Genomic DNA, 27323 nt, shown 5'->3' with positions numbered 1-27323 from the left:
CAGCATCACTTACATCTTTATTCTTTAACACTTTCTTTTGCACAGCCTGCAATAAATATATGAATACTTTGGCTTGAGCATCTGACCAGCGTCAAGTCCATAAACACCTCCAGCGAGGTGAGTGCATAAAGCAACAAACACATTTCACAATACAGTTGACTTGAGTAAATAAAGTGATGGATTCATAAAGCTCGATCCATGTCTTTGACAGAAACTCTCACTGTAACTGCATTCCGGGGGCCTGAGAACCGGTCCGGGCCGAGGGCCGCCTGTGGGGAACATTTTGGTGTCGACATTGAGTAGAAGAGCACAGTGAGCGTGGAGCAGCATCAGCACAGCTGCTCCACGCGCTCAAGCCACACCAATGCCACTGAAGTCATTCGGTGCACCTGAAGTTATTTTTGGATGGTTGGTTCCCTGCAGCCCACATGTCATGCACGCCGGCTCCTGTCCTCATAATTATCATAATACATCCGGTTTATACAGCGCTTTTCAAAAATCTCAAGACACCAGCAGGAAACGTTATCATACAGACAAAAGGAGGAAATGAAGCTAAGATCAGAATAGCGAGGGCCTCTTTGATTGTGGACAATGCAATGGTGTTTTGATGTGGTTTGGTAAAAAGTTCAGAGAGGAGGTGACCGCTGTAAACACCGTCAGCACAGTCTGTGCTCGCTCCTCCAGAGGCTGAAATCTACGGACCTGAGACATGGAGGAGCGAGCTGATGGAAGGTCAGAGAGGTCGTTCAGGACCTGGTTACGCTACGGAAGGCTGTTATCTGGTGGTCGAGACATGATGGTGTAGGCATGATGGTCTAGACATGGGGCAGCAGTGGTGGTCTTGGAGAGGTAAAGCTGAGTGTCATCAGCATAACGATGCAACTGAAGGCGTAGCGGTGGAGGGTCTGTGAAGGGACCAAGCACTGAACCCTGGGGGACACCATGGGGGACTTTGAGGGGTCACAGAGACTAGAAAAGCGCTATATAAATGCCGTCACAACAGATCCCAATGATTTCATATAAAATCTGAATTGTAGTGATATGTTTCTATTTATGATCATAATGATAAGTCATTTGTATCTAGACCTGACTTTATGTGTCACAATGCGGCTCTAGCCGAAGGACTTGGGGCTGTCATGAACCCCCACAATCAAATCAAGCTAACTCCCTGTGTGATAGACAGGTGTGTGATATGATTCACATGTCAGGTCTTCTTATTATTATAACATCTTCTTTGGGTGGAATCGGGTCAACACGGGCTGATGAGAAGAAAACTGATCATTCAATCCAAAAGACATGCCAGTTAAACCCTGTGAGCATGTCCAGTCATGGCCACATTCTGGTACCATTACAGCTCACATCTTCACTAGAAGTGTTTGAGAAGGACAATGCTTGTTCTTCAACAAACATATTTGACTTCTTGTTTTCAAGAATAAAAAACATAATGTCTGCAGCTCATTTATGAAACAAACAAGAGAAAAGGCGTGTTTGTGGAGTCAGATGGCTGAGAGGACTCAACAAGGTTCAAAGAAAAACAAACAAATCCAATATTCACAGGGCAGTTATTGTGTTTCAATAAGGATCAAGAGCCACACTTTACATCACTAACCCAGCTTCCAGCAGCATTCTCCTCCATCGTGGACTAAAGCTTAAACCTCTTCATCCTTCATCTTCTGTGGCCAAAGCTAAATGGTACATTTATTGTCTGAATTACATTGCAATATCAATTTACTAGCTGACTCCACACTTTAGAGCCACAGTGTTTGTTGGGGACAAATAAAAAGCATCTTATCATAAACAGTTAATAAATATGTATGCGCTTGTAAGGCGCTGCTGCGGCCACATGGAGCCACATGGAGGGTCACATGGTCATCATGCTGCCTCGTGAAGAGTCTAGTAGTCAGTGTGGTAAGCTGTCATTATTTAATATGTTATCTGTGTTATAGTTGTATTGTTCATGCTGAGGCCTTTTTACTTCATACTGATTGTGTGGTGATTGCCATGTGGCCATGACAGAGAGCGGGTCTAGCCCGGGGGTCTGGTCCAAGACGATGGAGTCACGCTGTGAGCTTTCACGCTGTTTAACGAAGAAGCTGGAAGACAAACTTAAACGACTGATGCAGATTACATTCAGAGGTGTGAGCAGAAGGACACTTGTAGAGGTATACTTGGCACAGGCTCAATACTTAAACCCAACATCTTCATCCTCTCCTCCCTTCCACAGTTCTAGTAGGAGGGCAGCCAGGACCCCATCACTGGGGTTGCATCCCTTTGAGCTAGCCACCAAATCCATGTAAATATACACTAACCTGCAACCAGGACAAGCTAAATACAGAGGCCAATTGCTTGCAATATGTCAATATCCAACACCGTGTTATGGTCATTGAGCCTCATTTAAACACACTGACGCGGTAGTGTGTGACAGCTGCTCTCTGCTGGAGAGCTCAGTGCTGCATCCCTCACAGTGCTGAGCGAAGACCGTCAGCATCCCGCACCGCAGATCCCGTTGGTCAAGTCCTGGATGACTCCAGCCTTCACAAGCTTCAGCAGAAACTCCTTCTCTCTCGATATGTTGTGGGTCCAGGACTGCAGACACACAAGCACGGGACATAAGGCGGTTGGGTTTTACAGCACATTTTTAATTCCACTTTCAGCAAACTAAACGTAGTACTAGTGGAATACAGTGGTCCCTGGTTTATCGCGGGGGATAGTTCCAAAAATAACCCGCGATTGACTAAATCCGCGAAGTAGTCAGCAGACATGTATTAACATTTTCTCACATTTCTCCCTCATTTAAACACTCTCAAAGTTTCGCGGATTTAAAAAAATAAGTCCGAACATCTTTAACAAATTTCATTTTAATGATCAATCTACGAGGTCCTCTGGCCGTGCCTCTTTGTCCGGGCGCCGCTCCACTGACTTTTTATCCCGACGTATTCTGTCCTGTACAGGAGACACTGCACGGAGGAGATTGATTGACACGGTGTACAGTACAGTCCCTTAGCTTAATGAGGGCGCAGAACACAATGCGCGTTCATACTGTACGCTGTAAAAAAACAAAAGCAACAAAAAAAAAATCTGCGAAACAGCGAGTCCGCGAAAGGTGAACCGCGTTATAGCGAGGAACGACTGTATCATCAAACAAAGTCTCTGGATTTGGATGGTGATGCCGGTCGGTCGATCCGTCTGCCAAAGGCTTTGGTGTTTTTACCTTTACTCAAACTGACAATTTTTTTATCCACTTGAATGAGATCTTTAGAAACTAAGCCATGCAACTAACTGAGTCTGTTTGGTTGCTGATGACAATATTTTTCTTCTTTGGCAAAGTGTTCATTATTTAAGTCATAATTAAAATTGTGGCTCTTGCAAATTGTCTTATTTGACCCCCTTAAAAGAGGATCAACATGTTGACATCAGTGTCTGGTTGGATCAATCCATGTGGGTTAATGGAGGACTCATTTATACATGCCAGGGGTTGGGGCCAAGCCGCTCTGCCTCTTGGAGCTGAAACACAAGTCTGTGGCAGTCGGTGAAACTAGGATGAAGGGGATTGCATGTCTGTCTCAGTAACCTGGCTGAGAGTGATTCATGAGCCGGCCGGGAGGCGCTCGAGTGGAACGAGCGGCAGCTCAGGCGCTGCATGTAGTGTGCCGTGACCGCTCTCAAAAACTGGCACCCGCCAACGTCGCTGCACTTGAGATTTCATACACAATCCCAGGCCACTATGCTTCATGCTGGGTAAATCCCTCCTAAAAGGCATTTCAGATGGGAGGAACGGTCCCAGTAAACTCTTCCAGTTCAGCGTAAACCTTTCTAAAACTAACATACAGATGTTTGTTGACAGGTCGGTGAGAATGCTAACAAATCTAGGGGGTTTTGATAATGTGTAGGAGTATTAAGTCCATGGAGAGTAAAAACGTGCAGGAAATAGAGGGTCACACACCTGTGGTCTGAGGGGATGAATCATCAAGCTCAACAGTGAATTCACCACCCAGAGTTCATGTCACACTGAGCCAACTAATGCGTCAAAAAGGCTACAGTGACTGACAGGTGGCTGCCCGAGCCGTATGCAGTAGTCACCTCGCGTTACAGATCCAAAGCTAAGATGGCAACAGCAACTCAAAGCTTTAAAACTTCACGATGACTACGTTCTCTTGTTATAGTCTATGATGTGTGAACACAGCATGTGATTCGTCAATTGTGTAGCACTGCACTCCCTAACCCGGTCCAATCAACTTCAGGATTTGAAACGGGGATTTGGATGACCAAAAACATCCAAAAAGTGTCCCATCCAGAAAAACTGATGGCACAACACTCAACGCAAAGACCGATATCTAGTTAACGTTTGGTGGAAGGCGACAACAAAAGCGATCACTGGAAAAAGGTGCGAAGAGAATCCTCGCACATTAGGAGTAACACAACACTCACACATGGACTGACAATTATAAAGTTGGAATCGATTGAGAGACTGAAGGCTGAGAAGACACGTACCTCTTTTATGGCCGCCATCCGGATCTTCTCATAGTAGTGCAGCGGAGCGTGGGGGGTGCTCATGTTGTAGCCGAATCCAGCCACCGCTACCTCATCACAGTTATGAAGGGCCATCGTTATGGCGACTGTCCCAAGGGTCGGGATATTCTGAAAAACAGACATCATGTGTTTCAAAGAACATGTGGAGTATGTAAAGACCGGCGTCATTTAAACTGTTATCGTGTGGAGATCTTACAGATGTGAAATCTGAAGAATGGTTGTATTTTAACAGCCTAATGGTAACATGTTGCTTTCAGGCTGCTGGGCTGAAGCCTGCTGTGTGTTCACAGGGGCCTCTGTAATGCAAACAGACAACCACAGGCTCCAGTCCTGACCATTAGCTCGCCGCCGTGTGAGAAACGGCTCACGCTGCTGCTGCTACTTCTCAACCCTGAGCTGAACGGGAAGTGACTGCCAGGAGGACAGCAGGTCTCTCACCCCTCTGCCCATCTGGCCCTTGTTGTGAGGAAGACCAATGAGCTTGAAGGAGGCCTCCTGGATGAAGTAGGGGTTCAGGATGCGCATGTCGCCGGGCTCCCTTGGAACGTACCTGGCCACCGACTTCCAGAACCCATCAGTGCTGTGCTGAGACACAGAGAGCGAGGACATGAGTGTGAGCCGCATACTGTCCAACATCAGTCACTCACACTGAAAGTTACATAATCAAAAGAAAATAATTTCCAATAGATTTATAGGGCATATTGAAAGTTGGAATTACACAAATAAATCGGATAAATACAAATTTAAATAATAGCAGAGTAAAATAAAAACATGAGATTTCAATACTATTTCTACTTACTAACTTGACTTGTTTAAATAGAATCATTCAAATGCTTTGAAGTCTCTTACTTCAGTGTTACGCTTTTACGGGAGATTGACTAATTTGGTTGAGTCTCACACTTCTCATGAACGTAGCTTTATACGACCAACAGAATTAATAAAAAGCCATACACAACATGTATAACCTGCACAGCAGACACATTGGGAACGTCTGCTTTTCCAGTAAAGGACTAGCTGGTCAATCTAGTGGAGCATTTAAATTGCTGGAGACCAAAACCAGAGCTACAAGCAGAGTGACTATTTGGCTTGTTGTAATGTGTAAATAGTGACCTATTTGCTATTAAAAGCTGATGTCATAATGTGTGGGATATTTTACAGACACTGTTTCTCAATGACTTCAAACATGTGAGCATTTCTCTACATATATACAACATACATACAAAATATTGGCCTGGCACCTTTATTCATCACTGCTACTAATCTAGTTCAGGAGCCAGGCCCGGGGTGAGTAATCGGGAGAGTTCCCGGTGGGCCGCTTCACTTCTGGGCCGGTCGAGAATTTTATTTGTTGACATTTGTCACATTAGTCGATCTTCTCTTTAAGTGAGCTACACAAGTATCGCATTCTGACACTGCAGCCTCTGCATGGGTTGTACCATGCAAGGAAGTTTACCCCTCCCAAATAGAGTTGGTTCGGTCCTCAGCGCGTCTTTTCCAAAAAGTTTTCTCAGATAGGCTACGGATAGCTGGGCCGGCCCGACCGCAACGATATGCGTCAGGGAGGATGGACGAGAGGAAGCCAGGTTGAAAAAAAGAAAGGCATTGGAGGAGGAGGATGCCAAATGTGCCAAGCTAACCGATTTATGTTTTAAGAGGACAAACACAAGTCGCAACTGGTAAAGGCCTAATGATTAGCAACGTAACTACTCGGCTAACGTTGTAGCCTTGATTAATATCGTTGTAGCGTTGTCAACCTATTCCCAAGCAAAATATTAAATTGAATTAAAATATTAGCCTTTTTATATCTTCCAAAATATGTGTACTCTCACATTACAACCTCCTCACATATGCTTATCCTGTCATTGGGTTAGCATATAAGTTTATGTTGACTTTGTCCATCACACAGGTGCTGCGGTCAAGTGAGCCAACATCCGCCGAGTGAGCTTCAATTGCAATTCTAAATGCACCTTTATTCAAGGTGATACAGTACGTGGAGCAGTACGCAGCACAGAGAAGCCGAGCTCAAAAGCTCAAATGAAATAATGATCATTCATATTCAAAAGGCATATCCTTAAACTCGTAAATGAAAACTACAACGCAGTCTTGTTCAGACTGATCCCTGCTATGTCCATGTTGAGATTTTACTGTACAGTTTGAGAAAAGTGGCTTCAAAATCAGCTACAATGTAATAATGATATTCATAATGTCACAATTTTCAATATCCAAACTGCTATAAAAGGAGATCTTTAAACTTGTAGTAAAGCCTTGTTGTAAAGCAACTAAAGTCTGATCAAGACTGAATTGTAATTTTACTTTACAAATGAAAGGATCTGTTTTTATAGCAGTTTGAATCTCGGAAATTGTGACATTATGAATACCATTATGTCATAGAAGCTGAATTTGGGTTATTTGTGTGGTAATTTTACTTCACAAATTTAAGGATCTGCTTTTATAGCTGTTTGAATATTGTGAAATTATGAATACCATTATTACATTGTAGCTGATTATGAAGTCACTTTTTTCCAAAACTGTACAGTAAAATGGCCATATACATGTGCATAGCAGAGGTCAGCTTGAACAATAATGCGTTGTAATTTTACTTTACAAGTTTAAGGATCTGTTTTTATAGCCTTTTGAATATTAGAAATTGTGAAGTTACGAATATCATTATTACATGGAAGCTGACTGAGGATGTCTATAAACAACGACACAGTTATAGATCCAGTGGCTGAAACCAGTGCACTGCTTAGGCGGTTACTGATGCTGTAGATGCTGTTGGTGCTATTCACAATGTAACTGGATACTGTACAGTGATTAGTTCAATATGCCTCTTTGTTGAAGAGTGGGATACGTTTCAAATGTTTATTTATTTATTTCTGCTTGTGTTAATTTATCAACCTATCCTTGTGGAATAGTGGATTTTTTTTGTTAACTTCTCATCTGAAGTGGATTATTATTGTTGTATTTAATCTTTACATTATTTGTTGGACCCTGGTATTAATAAAAAAAATACAGGATAGTAAGAGCTGAACGGATGCTTCATTTATCCAATTTCCACTACCATGGAAAAAGTGGGCTGGTCTTGAGCCTAAAATTCCCGGGCAGAAAAGTGTTGCCACTCCGGCCTTGGCAGGAGTGGGGTTGCAAAATTCCGGGAATATTCAAAGTTGGAAACTTTCCACGGGAATTAACGGGAATAAACGGGAATATACGGGAATAAACAGGAATAAACTGGAAATTTTGGGGTAATTTAACTGTATTTACCTTGTCATAAGCAGACATGCATGCAAACATTGATAATACAACTTTTAAAAATTACATTTTTGACCTTTTTGACATTTTGTGAGTAGAACTTTATTCTTTCATCGAACACCGAAAACATGAACGTTAAATAAAAAAAGGTGTATTCCGTATGATCACCACCCCCCCCAACACAAATTTCTTCCTTTAGTGTTTTTCCCTGAATCCTTTCAGGTCTAAATGCTTTCTTCCTGGACCTACATGAACTAGTTCAGTTCATAGTTCCTAATTAAAAAATGTGAACTAAGTTCACAGCTCCGAAAAATGAACTAGTTCAGGTATTTTTTTGAAAAGGTTGCAGCTATAATTGAAATCTCTGTCTGCAATACCGCTCTTGGTCTCTACGCAACTCGGCGCTCTCACACTTGCCAGGCGTCGGGCTGAAACGTTCAGACGCAACACTGATGACAAAAACGTTAAAAAACAACAGATAGTTTTATGTTTACGTTTATGTTTCTGGCAGACGATGTTCCCAACCAGCTGCATTCAAGGTCCAGCTGAGCTCGGCGTACATAGTCTACATTTAAGTTCCCTGTTATAGGCTTTTGCAAAAAAACGTCCCAACGTTCCCGAGCCAAAATTCCCATGGAAAGTTTCCGGAAAGTTTCTGGAAATTTACTGGAAACTTTCCGCCCCTTTGGACCCTAGGCAGGAGCTAATGTTATTTTAAAAATATTCACAATTCTTTTCACCGGAGTTCCTCTTCTTATTTTATTGATGTACAACACAAACCACATCATTTTTGACAGATATATCAGTCATCATACATGTTACTGATGAATAAGCTTCCTACCATGGCCTGCTAGGATGGTGTGCAAAGTGGAACATATGATGGAAAGCAATAGCCTGAGCTGAGGCCATTAAAACGTTGATGAAAAACAAGTGGAGCAAACAAAGCCAGACAGAGAAGGAAGTCCCTGTATCAGGATACCTGGGGCCATTACCCTAATTACCAGCAGCCTGCCTGGCAGTCCTGATGTCTGTTTATGAACAGTTACTGGGATACCTGCCTCTGAGGAGGGAGAAACCTAACAGCAGTGATACGAGCTATTAGCTTACTAGCATAGCGATGTTGCCCTGTTAGACTGAGCGATCAGGTGGTGATCATGTCTGACCATTTTGCTCTTCTCTCGAGCAGGAAACCCAACACCTGCTCTGCTGGCAGCACTAGTAGGATAGAAGTCTGTGGAAAACCCATCTGCACACCGCAGACGGGATCCAGTGACAAGCAATTCTCACATCCTGTCAGTGATAGTACATGTCAACTAACATTAGAACAGATCCTAGACTGTATAAAAGGTTAAGTGGTCCTCGTAACCCAACCATTGATTCATGGACCACCACAACAGACAAATTCCAGAGTGGACTATGTAGTGGTAACGACCTCAATCCCATTGTGGTCCGCCCTAAAGCATCGCCTCCATTATGGTCCATTTGACTCTAAATGGACCTTAAGAATTGATCATTTATCGCTCTTTTCACAGGGACTTTTCAAAGTAATTCTGGGCTTCCATACACATTGGGACTGCACAAAGCATTTACAGCGTTTGTATGTATGTAATTTGTCTGCAACCACACTAGTCTATATGGATAGAGCTGCTAAATATTACCTGCTGAACATCAGTATGTCAACACTATCATTGTGAATATATTAGCATACTAATGTTAGCATTCAGCTCAAAGCGCCGCTGCATCCAAGGAAGTCGGCCATGATGGATGTCCTAACCGTACAGCACATTTGCAGCTCTCAATGTCTGGTTTGCCACTTTCCTTATCTTATTGCAATCAGTTTTCTTCCAGCCAACACTTGCCCATTCATAACCTGTCAGCATGTGTGTGTCCATTAATGGTGCTGTCTGCACTCCCCTGCTCTCGCAGAGGGAATTCGATCCCCCGGTCCTGAAGTCTTGTTGTAAATTAAGCTGGTCTGATTAGCTTTAAAGACCTTTAACACTATTACTGTTTTATTCAACTGTTTTAATTTCCATATGCATACAGGTATATGCATGAAATGTGACCTCGGCATGTAACCCATCTGAAGCGTTTGGGAGCAGTGAGCTGCTGTAAAGCACCCGGCGAGCAACTTGAGTTTTAGTGAATGAGCCGGGGATCAGACCGGAAAACTTGTAGTTAATAGGACACTGCAGCATTGAACCTTTCTGCCAAGTCAAGCAACCATCTACATGGTTTACTACAGACGAGAGTTTCAGACTTCAGTAGGCTCCATGCTATCTGACCCTGTCTAAATGTCAACATTGGACGTCGTGGTGAAAGGCCTGCTGGCCAAGCCTCCTGCAGGCAGCATCTCATCGCCAACCACAGTTTTTTTCTGTGTCTTTGTAGCTTTGACTCAATAAAGCATACAAACTCAATTGCACAAACAAAAAAGTGACGGAAGACAAGGTCTGATTTCTGATTGTGGGAACATTGCAGAAGAAACCACAAACAACTAACCGTTGGACGAAATTCATTTACATGCATGAAGAAAGTTGTTTTTAAGGAGCAATGTCCTTTGTTTTGTTGCTGCTCGGCAATGAAAAGGTTCTAAGTGTGTGGATTTTTAGAAAACATGCTGCATATGTAAAAAAAAAAATTGAAACTAGAGGTGTAAAACAGCGGCCTTAGGTCCCAGAGATGATTTGATGGAGAAAGGTGTTGACAACAGAGGGTAAGGAATGCAACAGCATGCACACGTCCACCTGTCAGTGGTGGTGAAATGTGATACAGGACCAGGGCCGCCCTATGACAGCCGCACGGAGCCCTGGCTTGCTTCTCTCCGCCGCTGCTTTCTGATGTGCATCGGAGCTGAAGCCTCCTACTCCCCACTCGCCGCTCTCTGGCTGGAGCCGGATATTCAGCAATGGGCTATCAGTATTTGCCACAACTTCTCCAAAAGGTACATCAGTCAAAATTAAGTAATAGAATAAGATATATAAGGTATACCTAAAGTACATTTTTGCTGGTCAAAACAAAAAGGTGTGTGGATACACCTCCTCTGCCCTTCCTTCAGAGATCAATATGTGGAAAGCTTACTGATAAAACACACTGTCAATACAGGTAGACTGCGTGTTTGTAGCTTAAACAAGACCAAAAGCTGATCAGCATCAGCTGTTACTTCCTTTTGAATCAATTTCGACCTCAATGAACATTTGACCCCCGCTGGTTTCCCCGTCTGTTCAGACTGCTATACAATCTTCTTTTTCGATTAGACTGCTGGTCGGCAGAGAGAATGCAGGTCTTAAGATACTGCAGCCTCGACTTCTTTCTGCAGAACCGGAGGATGCCGCCTGGTTGTGGATTCAGAATGATGAAGACAGTTTTAGGAACATCCATCCATCCATTATCCTAATCGCTTATCCTGTTTAGGGTCGCGGAACGCTGGAGCCGATCTCAGCTGTCAATAGGCAAAGGCACATCCTGAACAAGTTATTTTAGAACAGTAAGATACATCCTGTGAAGCTGTCGGCTTCACAGGATGGTTTTTTCCTTGGTAGCTATTATTTATTTTTTAGATTAGCAGAATGTTCACAACATCTGGCTCTGCCCTTGAGACCCGTTGGGAGTTGGTAATGATGTAAGCATAGCAGTTCAGTGTAAGTGGAAAGAGGTGGTGAATAATCTATTTCTCAAGATTTCTCATAGATAAGAAAAAGCTGTGGGTTTAGCGCTAACATTGAGCCTGCACATGGCTGACTGTGCCTTGTCTTGTACAGACACCATTAGAGGTGTCATGGTGCTGCGTTGTGTTTCCACACTAATAGCTCGTTATTGGCTGGACACAATTCTACAGAGTGAAGGAAAAGAGTCGCTCCCTGCGGCTCACAACGTTCAAATCAAGGCACTGTTTCTTTTGCTGCATGGAAGATCCTTGCACACACTTACACCGAGGCCTAAATCACTGTTTGCATGTGGATAACAGGACAAATCATAGAGAAAAATATGTACGTACATACGCGTTGAAAGGGCCCAAATCTGATGCACACTTGACATCACCTTCATGATCTGATGCTACACTGTTACCCACGGGAATGTCGAGGGGTGGCTTTTGGGTTTTAAAACTGCCCAAAAATGTAATATAATTATGAATTTTGAGCTAATAGAACCGAATTAATCACATGCAGGCACCCAACACATTACAGTGTTGCCAAATTGGCTTATTTCTTGCTGGACTTTTAAGACCATCTTAGCAAATGTATTTCTAAAAAGCGACAAATCTAGAAAGGTAATCTCTACCTCTCCTCACTTACTGTGTCACTTGCGGTGATGTGATGGGATTATGTTAGTATGCCTCAGGAAAATCATAAACGCTAATTATCAATGCTAACTGGTTAAGACACATTACATTCGATAAATGCAGAAAAGACAGTAAATGAGTGGAGCCACAGCCCCAGAGCGGATAAAGATCTTCTTCCATGCTTCTGTTTCCGACTTGTTGTGGTAATATTTGTTCAGGTTTTATATGGTACCAATCAGAAATGTGCATAAAACCTCCTCCCAATCACCAACTGAAATAAACAGCTTCCAGCTGCCTTACCAGCCTCTGGTTGAAGACAATGTGACGTAGCCACTTGAAGTCCAGAGCTTTAAAGGCAGAGAGGACAAACAGGGACTGAGCCTCGTAGCGCTCAGTCTTCTGGATGGCCCCCTCTGGATAGGTGATCCTCATGGTGGTCTTGGAGCCGACGTCCCTCTCGAAGCCCCTCACCGGGGCCTCGTTCAACCTGCAACACACAGCTGCAAAATCAATCATGAAATGTCCTGCCCAAAAAAATAATTAAACACTGGCAGTGGTCAAGTCACATAATATATTAATTATTGTTATTATTATTATTATTATTATTATTATTATTATTATAGTATATAATTTATACTGTATATGGTCCATCATCATCCACCAAAGAAATGGGTCATGATTATGTTATGTAACGAGCAAATAAATGAACAAAAAGTATGACATGTTATTAATAGATAAATATCAAACACAAAATTATAGATGTCTAAAGCTTTTATATATAATAATATATAGTAAATTCATAAGCTATTCATTTTCCAAACTAACATTTAAAAGAAAGAGTGGTGTCTGCATCGTAACGCACCTGACAACCACATGGAACTCATCGATCTTCGGCCCCAGAGACTTGTTGGCCAGGATTCCTCCGTTCCCCACGACGATGCACGTCTTACAGCTGGCGCTGTAACACAGAGCTACTTAATCCAGTCGTTTACCCCAATACGCCCTTTCTATTTTCAATGCATCATAAACCGGTGTGTGTTGAAGTGAGTGTGTTTGCCTCGCTGACTCTAAACCAGTGGAGGAGAGAACTGGGAATGAATGAGTCCCTCACTGGTGCCCTTCTTCAACTCGGTCCTTTAGGACCACCTGCTCTTTCTCAAGATTAGTTCACTTGATATTCAGAATTGAAAGTGTTGTTGGATCCTCAAATTGCCTGATACCTTTCAGTTTAAACCTGACAGCTGTTCTTTTGTGTCGCTGATGTCCTTTTTGCCAGGAAATGAACAAAATCTAAAATTAAATAAAGTGCCTGCTAGACGGAAAATCAACTAACGACAAAAGAAAGCACTTTCTTATTCATTCATTTTTCTAGGCAGCCAGTGAGATTCTGATATTGAAAAATATAGAGTTCTGAGGACTGTTAATGGCACAGTTCTTTAGTCACTATGAACTCAAGTGTGCAACACTCTGTCTCTCTCTAACAGTTACCAATGTGTCACAGTTGGGATCATACTAAGATCATAATATTGTGTCGTGGACTTAGTAAGACATGTGTGCAGTGTTTAGTCTGCAATGCTTAATTCTGGGTGGAAAAATAAACACATTCCTAATTGTGTCCACTGGCTGATAAAAACAGAGTCTGGACCGTCTGCCAGACTGATGAGGTCCATATAAAGACAGAAAACATGTAGTCAAACAACGCAGTTCGAGCAACTCATCTGGGATCCGTTCATTAAAGATGGACTTTCATGTCATGTGGGCGGAGAGTTTGTTTGGAATCTATAACACATGGTTTTGAGCTACCATTTAAGAAGAGAGGCATTCAGGTTATTCATAAACACACAGAGATGAAAGTAGACATGTTTATTTAAATTTGGTAAACCTGCAGCTCGCTGGCTAGCCCGGCCCGAGAACCTTCGCCTGGTGCCCCAACGTTCTCGGCCGGACTAGTTTGGCGCCCGCGACCCTTAGGTGCCTCCCGACATGCTGGAGCGATGTCCCGCTCACAGCTGCGAGCAGCTTCAATATCGTATTGTGACTTAAGTATTGTGATGGTATCACCTCTGTGTGTTGTCTTTATGTGTTGCCTCTGTGTGTTGCCTCTGTGTGTTGCCATTAGGTGTTGCCTCTGTATGTTATAATTTTCAATTTAACTTGGGGAACTTAATGCAGAAGCTGAAGAGGCTCTACCTTCCGTTTAATGGGACTTTAAAGTCAGATGACTTCATTGGTGGACTTAAGAGATTGGAAACATGCAAAGTTGATGAAAACAAACACCTTTGGTGAATGAAGCGTGGAGTACGTAAGCAGAGACTTTCTAATGGACTGGTATTAAAGCTCACACTGATCGTCTCCTCAGTGTGTGTGTGTGTGTGTGTGTGTGTGTGTGTGTGTGTGCATTCTCAGAGGTTACACACCGCCCCTCAAAAGGGGATATGATGATGACTGCACTGCGTGGACCAGAGCCTGACGGGACAATGGGCGTTGACTCACCTGTCCAGTTCTTCACCAAGGCCATAGTTCTTAGTAGCAGACAGGAGAATGTCTATGATCTTCTCTGCAGGTTAAAGAGAGAGAGACGGGGGCAGAACGAGAGAAAACACGTGAGATGACAAAGAAAGATAAATAATGCTCCCTCTCCACACTCCATCCATATAGTGCCAACCAATTTTGTATTATGCAACATTGTAAGTTTACTTTTTAGCTGTTCAATCAAATGCACAATTTTCTATTTATATCATTCTTGTAACTGCACAACCTCCATAGGTTAAAAAGGCGCTCAGCACACACGGTCACACGTGGCATTAACGGGAGTCCTCACTGATCACTAGTGGACAGTTGGGATAGGATGCAGCAAGTGATGCGTTGAGGACACACTGGGATCTCATCCTTTGCTTTAGGGATGCCAAAGTGTTCCCAGATCTCAGCGGTTCCATGTTATTGTAACAGAAACAGAAACGACGGTCTAAACTACAACAATTTACAATTGACGCTTAGTGATAAGTGCTGTGATGTTTTGCTTTTTATTTTCTTCTTTTCTTTGCTGCTTAGGAGATCACATTCAGAAGCCTTAATGAAGAGTCTGCAGTCAAGAAGGTGTGACAATGTCAGCAAACAACTGCCAAACTGGACGCCCAAGTAGAGAAGAAACTTTTGGCTGTTAGCTGTTAAGTGCAAATAATACACATCACGGACATCACAGTTTTTTGGTATTCAAAGGATAGAGTGGTGAATCTAAAGAATTATTATTCATGGGGGGTAAAAAGTATCCCTTTAAAACACCCACCACCATGAGGTTACTGTTATGCCTAAACAAAGCACGCTTCAACAAAGCATCCCACTCATATTTATCTACTGACATTCTATACTAGTTTGGCTACGCGACACACACAATAAGCAGGAAATGCCATTGTGTGCAGCCACGTCGACGAGAGGCTGCTGGTTGTAAATCGTACGCCGTTGTTTCGTCCTCTTGTGAATTGTTGGAGAGAATCAGAAGCAGGCAGGGCACACTTCTGTATTCTGTTCAGAACAGGCCAAACACTTCTTCACACAAGGTTGGACGACACGTTGTACAAACATGTTTGAGGCATACTGAGGCTGAGGGTATTTTCTCAGATAGTGGTGAGAACCATCCAGTTTTAACCTGCTCCTGCAAAAACAAGAAAGTGTAGTCATACCTTGTGATTTGACACCAAACGGGGGGGAATAATCATTGATCTTGGAGAATCGTTTGTAGTTTGTGTCGAGGAACATGGGTGCCAGTTTGGTGAACCTGTTGAAAGAAACCAACAAGTACGAGTAAAGAAATGTGAATCGTAAATATGTCATCTGTCCAAGACCCGTACGGCCTTAACATGTGCGGCTTCCCCAATCCATGGCAGGATGCTATAAGAGAATTTAGGGCATTGTGTTTCCAGCTCATCCACAGTCTTTCTGAATTCCCTTTCACCAACACAAACTCACAGCTCACTAACTGGGACAGGGGCGAGCATGGCCCATTTCCAATCAAAACTTTAAGGGAGGTGAATGGACATTGCTCGCCTGTTTCCGACCACCAGGGTCGTCCGGGAACTGAGCACCAGACCCGGAGCGACGCTGCTCCTACTGCCATGAGAATAAAAATCTGTCTTTGTGGCACCAGAGAAACAGTGTACTTCGTCTGGACAGGATAAGTTTAAAGGGATACCTTCACTGACTGGATATAAGAAGTGGACATAGTTGCTGTGACATCACCTATTGGTTTGTGGAGTTTTGAAGCCTAATGTTTTTAAACTTTTTTGTAACCAGTGAATGGAAGTGACCATATTTGGATGTACTGCAGAGAGACAGTGATATATCTATATATATAGGGAAGTAGTAATGTAAATAATAATAATGAGAGAAGGTGAATAAGATAATGAGATATAATAGGATGATGATTGACTCATGAACATGTCCAAATGGCTGGTTACCACATTGTGTTCACCTTTAATAACGCTCTGCTGTACATTGCATGTAAAAGAAGAATTACACAGTTAAGTATTCTGTTAGTTTGCTGCTGCACAGCATTAAACTTGCTATGCTCTATTTAATCTTTACATCTGTCTCCACTTTGGGGGGATTAGGCTTTCACAGTTGAGCTTTGTGTTGAAGCACAACTGGACATGCATGTACTGTACGTACGGAGTGTACGTCTGAATGCATCTGGTCAACATCCCTGGGCGAGAGGTCCCAAAACAAACACAGGAAATAAATTGACCATAATGCCCCTTAGTGTCCTCAGACTTCTACATCTTTTGGGACAAAATGTTTTAATTCAGAATCGAAGTGACATAAAACATAGCAGCAAAAAACTGGAAAAGGTCAGTAACTAATAAATAGAAATAAACTCAATACTAAAACAATTGAGGGAGGAAAGTCTCCCCAATACTTAAAAGAAACTTATTTATTAACTTATGAAAACCAGTTCACCGTCTTGCTTTGAAGAAATACATTTGGCTTTAACTGCTAAAATAATCTGAGTTTAATTGTGAAAAATGAAGCATCCGAATAGCAACATGCGCATAAAACTTTGCTGTGAAAGAAGTGAAACAGAAGGAAATCTGTTTCTTTAACCGAGTCAACCCTGCAGCTCTGGCAGCTCGTTTCCTTCATGTGTAATATCAAGTAATGAACCGCAAATGAGCTCTGATTTGGTAACACAAAACAGCTGCTAATCAGCCAATGTTGGAAAAAAAACCCTGAAAACACTTTGACACAGAGAAGAAATCAGCTACTAATTATGCAGCCTGCCTTTCTGTCTCAACACTAAAAGAGGAAAGGATAAGATACGGTAAAATACATTTATATAATATGCGATAAGATATTGGTGGGTGCAGCAGCCCAAAAACAAAAACACTACAATTAAAAGAAAGAAACAACAATAAGTAACATTTACCCAGGTTCTGATAGTGTATGCATTTCTCCGGCTTGAACATCTTGCTATGAAGGCGGTTGGTTTGTCCTCATGAATCAGGAGGGACAGACTTTATTCCTCCAAACCACAAATTGAATTGAACAGGTCCACCAACACCAACATCTGGCCTTGTGATTTGAAATTGCTCCAGGTAAATAAATTAATACACTACACGACGGCACTTACAACAAAAAAAGACTTGAGTGCAATAATTTCTAACATTTTAAATACCAAATGGAGCCGTCAGCAAAATGCGATGGATTTCTGCTCAAAATGTTCCCGACTGACCACAAACGAGCTCTGCGTTAACGATCCTCCCATTTTTAAACACACATCAATTGAATAAATACTCGCTTTTCTTCAGAGGTTTGCAAACATTTTCAATGGTCATGTTCAGAATGAGCCAGTAAGACCTAAAGTCATTTTACAGTTTTTGAGAAAATTAAAGGGAAATTACAATAAAACATTCCCAATAAAATGAGTCTTCTTCAGAATGACCCTTACGATGACAATGTCAAATTTAAGTTATTTTAATATCAATAATTTTTCTCATAGAACCATTAAAGGGACAATCCCCTCACATGACACTGTAACACAGCTGTCCTTGTCCACGTTCAACTGTGCTATATTTGAAATGTATAATACAGGTGCATCAAATCAAGCATTCTGATTGGTTGAGAGTAAGTCACGGGGTGTAGTTTATTCAGCCATAAAGTACTGAACAACCTGTTTACATTTACCAGAGCGTTCCATATCAGTGCGCATTGAAATAACAGGTGATTTAAATTGAGCAACTGTTAATTGTCATTTCAAGCTTGACAGTTACCAAACATGTGTAGCCGAGGGTTTCTCTTGGGCCTAAACTTTTATAATAATAAACAAGACAGTAACCACTTTATTCTTGTCTCCCTTTTCACTCAAACGAATTCTCCTCTCCTCTTTTTTCGTTTCCCCCTCCACAATAAAAGCCCTAGCTGTTTACGTACACAATATAATAACTTACACATGTTTTGTGTAAACTTTGATATTTTGGGGAGAATGACTTTTGATGAGAATGGCCGTGGTGAATAATATATTTGTGGTCCGTGTTACTGACATACAGTCACACGTTGATGGCTTACAATCAGGAGAGCAGACTAGTTAACGCTCTTAGCGAGCAGAGTCATTAGCGCGGAGCGAGCGCGTAAAACAGGAAACTAAGATGAGGAACGAAAATACACAATGTTTGGTGGCTACAACTATGTTGAGTTGAAAGGCAGCTTACTATTACTATTAATAGTCTAACAACACCCTTGAACAGTACATTATTGAACGATACAGTACTGCCTCTTGTACTTTATTGCTTAAGTAGAGCATTACTATGGCAGCAAACAGCTTTTATTTATGTAAAGTGGGGTAGAGAAAGGAGTTGCTTTCCCTCTAAGTGTGTCGTAATCTCAGCTTCTCTGTGTTTTGCTAACGTAACCACTGCTAGCACCATTAGCTGCTAGCCGCCGGCTCAGCTATCTCCATGTTTAGAGCTGTAGAGGCAATCCCTCAATCATAGATTTGCTTCATGTAAAATTGGACGTAATGTTTCTCACTCAGTAAATTTAAAGGTTATTATGCACTAAGTTATTGACGTTGGCTGTCAGTCAGTAGTGTGTGACATTGAGCTAACATGTAGTTACTTTTGAGATTGCTTGATTCAGACATTACTGCAGATATTTGCTGTTAACCTGGCTTCAAACTTTTGCTCATTATTAGCCGGTCAATGCAAACAATCTGAATAATGCACACAAGTAATATTGAAACAGTCAAACGTGATGTTAGCTGGGTATAGTTACTTTCAGAATTATTAGCAAATAACACTCAAGGTAAAAAATAAACTTTAAAATGAATAGTTTAAACAAGTCAAAATAAGTTAGTTTGATGGCATGAATCACATTTTAAAATGTATACCGACCCTTTCTGTAATAAAAGGATATGCAGCAGTTACTTAATTGATAACTGATAAATAATTAGTAACTATTAATGCCACAGCCAGTTAACACTAGCTGATGTTAACGTTAGCCTAAATCGCAATTAACTGTGTGTATGCCATCAGATAATTGGAAATGGAAGGCTAATAATGAGCAAGAGGCTAATGGCTAGATGCTCATTCCAATAATCTTAAATACTATTTAAGATTTCCGAGTGTCCCAATACATAGTTTGTCAAAGTCTGGATGTTCTACATTACAACATCCAGACTTTGAACTAGCAGTGTGAAAGCAGCATGTGTGGTTTCTCAGGATGTTCTGACCCACAATCTTTTGCACAGCTGAGATTTGAGGAATTGTGTCAAAGTTCAAGGTGCCATGTTATGAGGAAGGTTATGTCCCAATGAAATGCATACTGCTAGCAACAGTATGTCCTTTGTAAGGGCAGCTGCAGAATATACTAAAAGTAAAAAGTATGCAACTTGGAACGCAGCGTTGTTTAATTTCAGCCGTGTGCATGTCCCCTGGAAAAAGCTTCCATTGTCCTGTGAGCTACTCACAGCATATTTCTGTATTTGGTTGTGTTTTCTGCATTTGGTTGTGTTTGTTTTGCATTTGGTTGTGTTTTTGCATCAGCTCTCCACCAGAACCAGCCACAGAGGAACCAGCTGAGCAAAGACAGCAGACTAAATGGGTCAAGGATGCCGTGGGCGCTTCACAGCTAGTCCCTCCTGAAGAAATCCTTCTTTGTTGTTGTACATGCTACAATCTGGACTCTTCATTAACGCCGCTGTCTGAAGGCCCCGCTGAGTTTGAGGGTTGCGTGTCTCCGGCGCGCAGCGAGTAAGTTGGTAAGTGAACCGTCCAGAAGTTTTTCTCACGCACTGGGACGACGGCAGAGCATAAGAGGACAAAAATAGATCTGCGCCACACATTGCCCAGTCAGACCACTGCGTCTTCCCACTCATTTTACACATTGTGCTGGAAACATGTGCAGGTGAGGAGCCTCAACGGGTGGGGACTTCGTCAGCCTTTAATAATGCAGAGGCCGAAATGGGATCTTTTCTCTACTCTCTCACTCTGGGCTCAGAGAGCTTTATATAAAAATAGGAGGTACTTGATGTAGGCCAGTTTTTAGGCATCAGGAGGTGAATTATAATAGCAAGGTTTTTGTTAGAAAGTTAAATGGGTTATGTTACATCTCTATTATCGATTTTATATTGCTGTGAAAACTTCCCTCGTCAAAAACTCAATATCCATGATATGACATTTGTCCAGTGGCGGGCCGTGCATGTTCTACCAGGGCCTTTTGTTCTGTATTATATCGTATACATAAATACACGCATGACGGGATGCTGCGTCATTACGGACAATGCATGTAGTCCTCATCAACAACCAGTCACTATTAGTTCTATCTGAGCAGGGTGTGGTTCAGTTAAGAAGGTGTGCTCTGTCTCAGCTGGGGGCAGTTTGTGTTTATGTCTTTTCCCGTTAAAACAGGAGGAGCGTCTGAGGAACGGGAAGGAGCGTTGAGCAGAGGCAATACAGCAGCAACCAGGACGAGGCCGGAAGCGCACAGCAGACAGCCCCCCTTGATGGCCATGAAGGCCAGTGGGGACAGCCATGTCCCCACTGGCTGTCCCCACTGGGACAGCCAGCCACGCATGACGGGATGCTGCGTCATTACGGACAATGCATGTAGTCCTCATCAACAACCAGTCACTATTAGTTCTATCTGAGCAGGGTGTGGTTCAGTTAAGAAGGTGTGCTCTGTCTCAGCTGGGGGCAGTTTGTGTTTATGTCTTTTCCCGTTAAAACAGGAGGAGCGTCTGAGGAACGGGAAGGAGCGTTGAGCAGAGGCAATACAGCAGCAACCAGGACGAGGCCGGAAGCGCACAGCAGACAGCCCCCCTTGATGGCCATGAAGGCCAGTGGGGACAGCCATGGCCAAACATGCCCATAACCCTCTGTGAGAAAGGCGTCCTCAGTAAATCCACCACCAAGTCCGTTTCTTCTCCTCTTTCAGCCATTGACAGTTAAAAAACTACACCAAGCAAAACACTTAACATGTCATAACTCCTCTTATGTTTAAGCCTGAACTCTTCTGACTACGACTGAGTTCTGCTAGCATCTACTTAGCTTTCTGTTGACAGAAGTCACGCTGGCCCACTGACCAGGTCAAACGAAGTAGTGATCTTGTCGAGGAGCTCCTAAGCATCAACGTGGCCACGTGCAGCTGTTGGACCAGTGGGTACACAAGCGGTAACTCCCGTGTCACATCATCATTATGTCCTATTTAAGAGCGTGTTTGATGTCTCGAAAGCTAGCTTCCATTGTGTGCATATTCTTACTTTGGATAAATGGCTGTCATCTTGGCAGCTGCAAAACCAGGCTTACAGGCTCCCTCGCTTAGATTGCCGTACTTGTACATCAGCTCCAACGGCCTGTGGACATGGAGGCGATGGTGAAATATTCACACACAAATTATACATATATAGACATACATACATATGTTTCACAAAAATGGAAACAAAAGCAGGGACAATTAAAGATGCAGATCATGCACCTCATGCCTCCATTGATACAGTGCCTGAAAACAAGCTCCCAAGGTATAAATGCAGTGTATTTTGGGGTGGTTGTAGCTCAGGGGGACGAATGGTCGTCCCGTTATCACAAGATAGCCGGTTCAATCAAGTATGGGTAAATGCAAATGATTAATAAAGGATCATATATTTTTCAAAGACAAAAAGTCAAATATATACTTACAGACTAACAACATCCAGCTTCAGAAGGAACCCTTGTTGGTCATACACTAGACAAAGAGAAGAAGAATGATTTAGAATATCATAGTTATTTGTTTGATGTCAATTAATTAGGAGCAAGGGAAGCGGTTTCTGTCACAGCACATCTGTTAACTCCGCTCCGTCTCCAAAGGTAATCGTTCAGTGCAACACAAAGTGGTAGTGGGCTGTTTCAGCGAGCGTCTGGCTGTCTTTATGCTGGTGTAAAATCAGAGTGTCGGTATAGTTTTATCCACAAAATCAACAAAGAGGCAAGAACTTTTCCTGTGGCATCTCCTCCATCCGCTCATGCTTGTGGTCACCGGCAGAGGAAGAATGAGCAGTGGTCAGACTTCCTGTCGGAGGGTTCTGTTGTCCACTTGCACTCAACGACACCGCAGTCATTGATTTAATTCCTTCGGCCAACTCTACAAACACATGTGCTATGGAGGCCAAGTCCACAGGGAGCCAGAACTGTGTGTTATTACATTGCGTCTACCAATAGATGTAAAATCTTTTTATGTAAAAATGGATTTATAAATTGAATTGTACTCTTTCCGCGTTAAATACACACATAGTGAAATCCCAAACGTGTTGTTCTCCATTGGGATTGTGGTGCATGATGCAAGCCTTTTGAAAAAAACACTAACAGGATATAATATATTAATGACATAGTGAAATTCCACTGAGCGTTCATCTTGGATCGCAACGCCCTACATGTAGACCTCAGAGTAACTTCTACATTACTGTCGATCGCTGAATTTAAATGACTGGAGCACAGCAAAAACAGGATTTTCATAGGCTGTTAAGTTCCTCTTGGAGAACTTCAACTTTAACCTACTCACCATAGTTCACTTCTTTTATGTGTTGCACTGTGTTTAATGGGCAATTCATATTTTGTGCATTTACATCAGGGCACATGTCTGCATAGTATTAAGGGAAATTCAAGAGACTCAAATTAACGTATGGCACCTTTCACATCAGATAGCCACTGCTTCACTGTTACTGTATATATATGTAATATCAATGGCGGGCCGTCAGGGTCAGCTCGGCCTTCTCTGTTGGCCTACACAGAATCACAAAGTTATAGCTATTTTCTAATTATTATTTTTTTTCACAAATACACTACATGTATTATAATTATGTTCTCATTGAGCAGCTTCTGTCTCCTATCTGTGCTCCTGCTGCCTTGCTTTCTGTAACCAGCTTGCTTGTCAGCTTGACACGCGCTCCTCTCTTTCTTCTCTCTCTCTGCTGGTTAAACACGGTGACGCCTGCTTGCTGTGCTCTGGTTCTGTCCTACTTACTCTGAGTAGGATGGGGGTGAGGCAGGGGAGCGTCAGGGCCCTCTTTTTTTTTTTACGTTTGCAGTCGTATTTAATCATAAATTTTGCCCCAGCGCTGTTGTCACTGCTGCATCTAGGAGTGCTCGTGCTTCTACCCGCGGCCTCTACCCGCAGCCTCTCCTTGGCTTGGGGAGAGATTGCTGCCGGCACAGCTGTGCTGCAATGTCATGTCTGCACTGTGCAGGGTCAGTGTGGTAGTTTTGTTGATAGATTTGGACAACATGCATTTTTGTTGACCCGACAGGTTGTGCCCTTCCCTTGCTGTGCTACCCCTTGTTGGGTGCATTTCCTTTAGGTCGGCTTGGAAGGGCTCGGGCCGAGGGTGGCACGCTGGCTTCGGTCGCGTACTTTGGAGCGCCCGTGCCCAGACCTTGCCGCTTCCCGTCTTGAAACACGGACCAAGGAGTCTAACACACGTGCGAATCAGAGAGTCTCTGAAACCCATTGCGCAATAAAATTGAGGGGCGGCGTGCATGACGCGCACCTCACACCTTACGGCTAACAGTGTCTTCTTTTGTTTTTTTTACGTATCATGTGAAGTGGCTCTGCTGGTCAGTCCCTTTGCCCCATATGCTCGTGGTAGAGCCATGTGACGGAGCAGACTGTATGAGTGTGTCGGTCTGTGACACTTTTTTTTTTGCTGCGATCACAGCTGGCCTAATGGCCAACACCACGGACCACCGCTGTGTAATATAATAGCCGGACATCTCAGGCTGCTTTGAAAAGATGCATTTAAAGCTGAATTGTCGGCTCATGTTGTGGCTGCCATTACTGTAGAGACTCAGGAAAAGCTTAAGTTCACAGAAGAACAAATCCTTGTTTGGTTCTACTTTCTGATGGCGCCTCCACTGCAGCAGCCCTCCAGGACCTTCATCACCAGCAAGCGGTGCACAAACATCCACATCCACGAAAATAAAGCAGCAAGATTTGTGTTAAATATATTTTCAGAGAACTTGAGTTGCAGTTAACGGACTGAGAAGAATAAGATGTTTACTTGTGGAAGAAAAACAACAACAAAATGAAAATTGTTGGGTAAATTGTTGGATTTGAGTAGAGCATGGCTGTCCGTTGCTTTTCTTCTTTGAAACGTCCCATCTCTAAGTAAACTGACTGGCTCCCCCATCTGGTATGAAGCTACATCGTGTTGATGACATCCTGACCCTCTCACAACACTAACAGGGATGCACCCAACACTGATTTCTCGATGATTTTATTGATTTCTTTTTATGATACATTTTATGGCAAAGACCATAAAGCAGGAGATGATTTAGGGCGGGGCTACCGTGATTGACAGATGCTGTCCTACCACTTATCCACAGTGTAAATATGACGTCTATAGCCATCATCCATGATTTTTTGTTCAGTCTTGTTCACGAGTGTATCTAATAAGATCATATTTATTTGCCGTTACTGATATAAATCATGATATTGATTTCGAAGTGATATTGCCAGCCCTACTGTGGTATTTAGATTTGTTCTATGCTCCATTTTCCCTTGATGTGTCTTTGGGAATGTTACTCTAAACTAATAAGGAATGTCCTCTGCTCAAATGGGATTTCCATGTCACAAATGGCTTGTGGAAAAGAAAGAAGATAACACCACTTCAGGTGCAGTCGCCACTGATCAATGAAATAAATAAATTAAGGTCATACTGTACCTAACATGATCTTATCAGAGGAAAACTCACAGGAATCGAGGCCCCATCCTCGTAAGCTGATCCTCCCTGAATAGAATAGGAATCCCAGGGCCAGCATGGAGCTCAGGCCCAGGAAGAATTGGCGACTGGGTTTCATTCTCATCTCCAGCCAGTGTGCACGTCACGTCCCACCGGTGCCTGTTTGTGGAGGAAACAATCAGGTTAGTCCTGTGCTCATACCCGGCTTGTTCCTTAATACAATGCCTGAGACTCAGACAGTCAGCAGAAGTGTCAAATTCATCTGTTTTCCTGCGGAGGACACTTCATTTGTAACGATCACCCTGAGAGACTGAGCGTAGGCTCTGTCAGGACGGGTCCCTCGGTTCTCGTCAGTGTACGTGCCACTGAAGCGTGACATCAAGTGAAATAAAAGGTGTTTAAGGCCCAACTGGCTGGACATGGTTAACACCTCCTGGGCATTGATTTGCTGAACAATGGACCTTCACATATTTGATGTGAAAAATGTTTGGAGAACCCCACCTACTCTGTCTATTAATTAATGGAGCCTACTGTACAGTTGTGATATGCCACATTCATTTAGTTTCTTTTGATATCTGTATGTAAGCTATTTTGTAAGGTTGGCATGGAAAATGAATTACAAAGTTGGTGAGAGAACAAGTAGATGCTTTGAAGCGAGGATTGCATTGTTACCTTAGCTTTAGGCTCATTCACGACACAGTTTGAATACCAGCTCATGTTTACACATATACAACCAAGTAAACGTGTGTTGGATGTACACACGGTGGACAGGATGTGGGAGAAATGGAGGCCAGTAGTATTTTGTATTAATAGTAGACTACCCTGACTATAGTACTTTTCCTACATACTCCATCTGCACCAACAAGCAATATGAATAAAATGTAATCATATTATACATGATAGAGTGATTTATTAGCAATCGTATATTCATTAGTTGATTTAAAATGTTTACCAAACTGTTTCACCAGTTAATAACCATTATTTACTATCCGCATGCACGCAGTGTTCTGTCAACTGTATTATTATTATTATTATTATTATTATACTCTACTTGAGATGCAACATGTGACAAATTGACCATACGGAGGAGCAGCGGTGGAGTCAGTCGTAAGCACTGACCTCGGGTCAGTTAACGACGTTAACCGATGGCGCAGCTACGGGGTTTCCCAGTCCGAACACCGCCGATGTTAGAACAGCCACCGTGACAACGGGGACCCCGAAGGTGCAGCCTGGGGATGTCTTCCCAGCTAGCGGCTACGTTAGCGGTGAAGACGTCCGGCAGTAATGGCAGCGCTAGCTCCGGTAACCACCGACGAGTCGGAATAAACACGCCATGATATACCAACATGTCAGGGGGACAGGGAAACAGGGAACGTTAAAACGAGTTACCAGCAGCTATAGTCCGACTAGCTGCTCCGCAAGCGAGCAGACATTCACGGACTCTTACCGGACGGATACCGTTAATTTTCAAGTTGACCTCGAGCCGCCAGAGCCTGCTGCCCCCGCGTTGGCCACCGAGCTACCGACAGCTCCGGTCCGCGCGGACATGAGCGTAACGTGGAAACATCCTGGTGCTCATGGACATCCCCGCATCATGTCACAGTCACCAGCGGACTGGAGCCTCCGTCCGGCCGGCTGCGGGCTGTCAGTGCGGGCACGCGACTGTCCAACCAATGGCACGTGCTCCATCTGTGTACGGGGAGCGAGTCACTCCAAACTTCAACAACCCGTTATTAACTGACGTAACCACACAACCCGTTATTCACTGACGCAACCACACAACCCTTTAATAACTGACGCAACTACACAACCCGTTATTTACTGACGCAACCACACAACCCGTACTGAAGCATCCACACAACCCGTTATTTTTACTGACGCAACCGTTATTGTTGAGAGACCGTGGAAAAATACTTTAAAAAGTATAACTATTATAACATGTGACCTTTTTTTCTTTTTAGTCTAAACATTGAACATATATACTATTCAAATGCATAGGACGCTATAAGTTGTATTGTTGTGTAATCCTTTCTATATGATGGGCGTTTAAGTATCTCTCCT

General features: G+C 42.9%; 1 protein-coding gene across 3 annotated transcripts; it reads right to left on the bottom strand.

The window, feature by feature from the left end:
• Positions 1-26950, bottom strand: st3gal3a (ST3 beta-galactoside alpha-2,3-sialyltransferase 3a). Of its 3 annotated transcripts, XM_068593196.1 has the most exons (12): positions 26710-26949; positions 26382-26555; positions 25275-25421; positions 22228-22273; positions 21813-21905; positions 15745-15839; positions 14558-14621; positions 12927-13022; positions 12365-12551; positions 4969-5115; positions 4492-4638; positions 1-2586 (listed from the first exon to the last, which is right to left on the bottom strand). In XM_068593196.1, exons 3-12 carry the CDS (start codon positions 25384-25386, stop codon positions 2482-2484), a joined length of 1092 nt encoding a protein of 363 aa, XP_068449297.1. In that variant the 5' UTR covers positions 25387-25421; positions 26382-26555; positions 26710-26949; the 3' UTR covers positions 1-2481. The 3 variants fall into 3 exon arrangements, with proteins under 3 accessions (XP_068449297.1, XP_068449298.1, XP_068449299.1); XM_068593197.1 differs by lacking the exon at positions 26382-26555 and having other exon boundaries at positions 26710-26950; XM_068593198.1 differs by lacking the exons at positions 25275-25421; positions 26382-26555; positions 26710-26949 and adding an exon at positions 21636-21697.
• Positions 26951-27323: the final 373 nt, after the last annotated feature.

Source organism: Clinocottus analis, unplaced genomic scaffold (assembly GCF_023055335.1).
Source record: "Clinocottus analis isolate CAN_PGR_092001 unplaced genomic scaffold, fCliAna1.0.p SCAF_29, whole genome shotgun sequence".
Classification (NCBI taxonomy): Eukaryota; Metazoa; Chordata; class Actinopteri; order Perciformes; family Cottidae; genus Clinocottus; species Clinocottus analis.
The sequence above is the reverse complement of the archived record's forward strand: the minus strand, read 5'-3'. Positions and strand labels throughout refer to the sequence as shown.

Coding starts and splice junctions, on each gene's coding strand:
- st3gal3a (XM_068593197.1), bottom strand. CDS start 25,386: ATGAGAATGAAACCCAGTCGCCAATTCTTCCTGGGCCTGAGCTCCATG. Junction 12,552..12,926: donor GAGTTCCATGTGGTTGTCAG/GTGCGTTACGAT, acceptor TGTGTGTTGCAG/GTTGAACGAGGCCCCGGTGA. Junction 5,116..12,364: donor TTGTCTTCAACCAGAGGCTG/GTAAGGCAGCTG, acceptor TCTGTGTCTCAG/CACAGCACTGATGGGTTCTG.